At 44.6% G+C, this 4,715-nt stretch overlaps 1 protein-coding gene across 1 annotated transcript; it reads left to right on the top strand.

The window, feature by feature from the left end:
• The first annotated feature begins 10 nt into the window (after positions 1-10).
• NCBP2AS2 (NCBP2 antisense 2 (head to head)) lies at positions 11-622 on the top strand. The gene is made up of 2 exons (XM_082251956.1): positions 11-96; positions 174-622. Exon 2 carries the CDS (start codon positions 218-220, stop codon positions 533-535), a length of 318 nt encoding a protein of 105 aa, XP_082108082.1. The 5' UTR covers positions 11-96; positions 174-217; the 3' UTR covers positions 536-622.
• Positions 623-4,715: the final 4,093 nt, after the last annotated feature.

Raw genomic sequence — 4,715 nt, forward strand, 5'->3', positions numbered from 1 at the left:
AATGCACATTGTTTCACTTCCGAGTTCACATAGGCCGCCATCTTTAAGGAGGGCAAACACTTATCTGTGAGTCAAGAAGAGTGTTGTGAGCAGCGGGTGAGTAGATTGGTTGGTGGTATGTGTAGTGTACAGCCTGTGTGGTGTCTTTACTGACCGCTCGGCTCTCTCCTTAGGGCTCCGTTGTCGGTGGACTGTGCCCGGTCATAGGAGGGCAGACATGGTGCTCCGTAGACTTCTCTTCACCCTCCTGAATAACCCTCAGCTGATAGAGAAGCTCTCCGAATCCAGGCCTATCCGCAGAGCCGCCCAGATCACCGCCTTCGCCATCACCAAGGCCCAGCTGACCGGCAAGGACGCGGCCCAGCGCCTGCTCCGCTCCGACACCGTCCGACAACTCAGCCAGGAGGCCGGAGCTCCTCAGAGCCTGAAGGACGTGGGGCGGAAGATGGAGAGGGTGAAAGACACGTTCATGAAGGAGCTCAGGACTGGCATGAAAGAAATTAAAGATGGCACAAAGAGGCCAGGGGACAAATGACGAGGACAAGGGGGTACCTCACAAGCAGCCTGCTCATTCCTTTTAATGTATTCTAACCTTCACAATAAAACTAAAGCTTCACTCACTCCATTGTCTACTAGGCATTATGTTCTGGCTGGAGCAATGCTAAAGTCCAGCTTTCCATCAGTCCTAGGCCTCGTCTACACTTGAAACAAGGACTGCTGCTCCTCTGAAATGCTATTAGTCCTCAGATGTATAAAAGAAGGTGAAACGTCGCCTCCTTGCCACCACATGTGACCATCCAAATAGCACGCTTCCACGTATAGCCCGATTCACTTCAATGGCCCGCGTTTGGTGGGTGGCGGTGTCCAACAAGGTATAATTCTCACTGTAAAGCACTGTGGCATATGTTAACCTCCCTGCTGCTGCCTTTGCCATATAACCACTTTAATACCACCGCACGTACAGTATCTTACAAAAGTGAGTACACCCCTCACATTTTTGTAAATATTTTATTCTATCTTTTCATGTGACAACACTGAAGAAATTACATTTGGCTACAATGTAAAGTAGTGAGTGTACAGCTTGTATAACAGTGTACATTTTCTGTCCCCTCAAAATAACTCAGCACACAGCCATTAATGTCTAATCCGCTGGAAACAAAAGTGAGTACACCCCTACGTGACAATGTCCAAATTGGGCCATTTAGCCATTTTCCCTCCCCGGTGTCATGTGACTCGTTAGTGTTACAAGGTCTCAGGTGTGAATGGGGAACAAGTGTGTTAAATTTGGTGTTATCGCTCTCACTCTCTCATACTGGTCACTGAAAGTTCAACATGGCACTTCATGGCAAAGAACTCTGATGTTCTGAAAAAAAGAATTGTTGCTCTGCATAAAGAGGGCCTAGGCTATAAGAAGATTGCCAAGACCCTGAAACTGAGCTGCAGCATGGTGACCAAGACCATACAGTGGTTTAACAGGACAGGTTCCAGTGGTTTGCCAGCCAGTGGTTTAGACCAGTGTTTCTCAACTCCAGTCCTCAGGGCACACTAACAGGCCAGGTTTTCAAGAAAATTGAAATACATCACAGGTGATACAATTTGCTGCTCAGTGATTGCAGTATTCTAGTCTGCATCTCCCCAAGGTAATACTTAAAATCTGGCCTGTTAGTGTGCCCTGAGGACCGGAGTTGAGAAACACTGGTTTAGACATTAATGGCTGTGTTGAGTTATTTTGAGGGGACACAAAATTTACACTGTTCACTGTTATACAAGCTTTACACTCACTACTTTACATTGTAGCAATGTGTCATTTCTTCAGTATTGTCACATAATATAATAATTGTATAATATAATAAAATATTTACAAAAATGTGAGGGTTGTACTCTCTTTTTTGAGATCCTGTATATATACCACCTCATATTGAGGTGGTTCTACCAGACTGCAACCATGAGCCCGGTACACTTTATTTTCTTTCTTCTGACGATCCTCTCTTACATAAAAGTGATCCAAGCAGTTATACAACCACTGCATCCCTTTTACACGGGGGCTCCCCTCCTGTCACAAACTGGCAGTTCCCTGCCTTCAGTGAGAGGAATTGATGTTGTTCCTCCCACTGTGTGACATCAGAAACAACAATGATTGTCACTTCTAGTTTCCATTACCAGCATGTACAACATCTGATCAAACCAATCTCGCTTTGATCAGATGCTCTAGGGGTCAGAGGAAAGACATGGGCTCAAATAGACCACAGACCTGTACATAAAACGGATCTGTCACAGCTTATGCTAAATAATTAAATCAAATAAGATTTTACACCCCCGGCAGCAGCTTCTGCAGCTAAAAGGGGGTAGCAGTAAAATCAGTGCCCCCAATCTCTAGTGTGAATAATCTCTTAGCGTCAGATAGAAAAACTGATGAATACAGATTCATCAGTTTTTGTTTAGTTGCACAAACCAATCGGAGGTGACCAAAATCTAAGCAAAAAAGTTTCCCAATCACTTGCTTACTGGGCACTTAAACCCCTTTCCTGCACAGGCCTATTTTCAGCTTTGCTTTCAGCGCTGTCATACTTTGAATGACAATTGCATGGTCACTCACACACACTGTACCCAAATTAATTTTTTATCATTTTTTTTCACACAAATAGAGCTTTCTTTTGGTGGTATTTGATCACTACTGGGTTTTTTTCATTTTTTGCTAAACAAAGACTGAAAATTATGGAAAAAAAAAGTTTTCATAAAAGTTTGCAAATAGGTAATTTTTCTCATTCGTTGATGTGTGCTGATGAGGCTGCACTGATGAGCACTGTTAAAAGTTGGCACTGAGCAAGAGGCATTGATGAGGCTGCACTGATAGGTGGCACAGATGAGGCGGCAGTGGCTCTCTGTGTGCAGGACCGAAGTCCCATTTACAGAAGCCGGTAATTGGCTTTTTTTTCCTCTCTGTTTACATCACGTGATCATCTGTCATCAGCATGGACTCGCTGATCACAGATTGGGGTGCCCTGCAGGGGGCGTGCAGGCAGTGCATGCTCAGGAAGATGTACATGGATGCCCTCCCGGTAATTTAGGCCCGCTCTGTAGCCATCTTTTGGCTATAGCACGGGTGCAAAGAGGTTAAACCTAGTACACATGAGAAAATAGGTCTGAAAATACTGCTTTTGGAGCGTTCGTTCAATAATCTGATTCTGATCATTAGTACACAGCTTTCGAGAGCCGATCATGACAGTTCATGTGAAAATATTCAAAGGGACAAACACAAAAAAATTTTCTTGTACGATAATAGAACAAACGATTTTCGTGTAATTGGTATAGTATTTGTAAAATGGTAAAAAAAATCGTGTGACTAAGGCCCCGTTCACACTGGGGTGACGCTACTTGCCGGGGCGACCTCATAGGTCGCGGTGCGCTGCTCGCACCGCGACCTCGGAGCGGCCGGCACAGACTTCATAACATTGAAGTCTATGCAGGTCGCTCCGGGTCGCCCCAAAGAAGCTCCGGACCCTTTTTCTAAGTCGGAGCGACTTGTGTCGCTCCTATTAGAACAGGTCCACAGCTTCTCTATGGAAGGCGACCTGTCAGGCGACAGTAATACATTACAATACAATACAACACATTACATCGCTTCCAAAGTTGTATTAGTTCATACAAGAATTTTTGTAACTTTAGTAACCTATTCATTTTCGATATGAGACTAGCATGCTAAAAAAAACATTGATGCATTTTTAAGGCCCGATTTCTGTCGCATTCTGCACTTTTTTAATGCGTTTTTAGGATGTGTTAATATTGCTAGGAGGAGGTGTCTGTTGTCATACAGGAAAATGCACCAAATGCATGTACATGCCTTTTTCATGTGACTCTTGAAATCTATGGAGCCAAGAATGCACCGTGCTGTGTGTAAAATAAAAAGTCCCTGCACCTTTCCAAAAAACAAACTGGTGGAAACGACATGGATGTGAATGTGACCCATCGGAATTAATGTTAAATGGACTGTAGTGCGTTTCTGCAAATGAACTGCAAAACACAAACCGTAGGTGTGAGCCTAGCTAAGTTAAAGCGGAGTTCCACCCATTTTTAATAGGTTGGAATACATAGATCTTTGTAATCCCCTTTAAAATGGCTTTTATCAATGGAAACTTTTTTTTTTTTTTTTTGCTTGTAAATACCTTAATTTTGGCTTTATTCCTCCTCTCCTCACTTCCTGGTCCGATCGGCGATGACGTCATTCGGCGATCCGCAGTGTCTGCTGGGATGTATTCTACTTGCAGTAGCTGTATCTGTACTGAGCCGTGCCTGCCCCGCCTCCGCTCATTGAATTGCATTGTATGAATGTATTAAGGCTGTTCTCTGCCCAGCCTCCGCCCCGCCTCCTCTCATTGAATTGCATTGTATGAATGTATTAAGGCTGTTCTCTGCCCAGCCTCCGCCCCGCCTCCTCTCATTGAATTGCATTGTATGAATGTATTAAGGCTGTTCTCTGCCCAGCCTCCGCCCCGCCTCCTCTCATTGAATTGCATTGTATGAATGTATTAAGGCTGTTCTCTGCCCAGCCTCCGCCCCGCCTCCTCTCATTGAATTGCATTGTATGAATGTATTAAGGCTGTTCTCTGCCCAGCCTCCGCCCCGCCTCCTCTCAATACAACTCAATGAGAGGAGGCGGGGCGGAGGCTGGGCAGAGAACAGCCTTAATACATTCATACAATGCAATTCAATGAGAG

This window comes from Pelophylax lessonae (assembly GCF_965119305.1).
Source record: "Pelophylax lessonae genome assembly, chromosome: 3".
NCBI classification, from domain to species: domain Eukaryota; kingdom Metazoa; phylum Chordata; class Amphibia; order Anura; family Ranidae; genus Pelophylax; species Pelophylax lessonae.

Bases quoted from the DNA above. Each gene is read 5' to 3' on its own strand.
- NCBP2AS2 (XM_082251956.1), top strand. From the start codon at position 218: ATGGTGCTCCGTAGACTTCTCTTCACCCTCCTGAATAACCCTCAGCTG.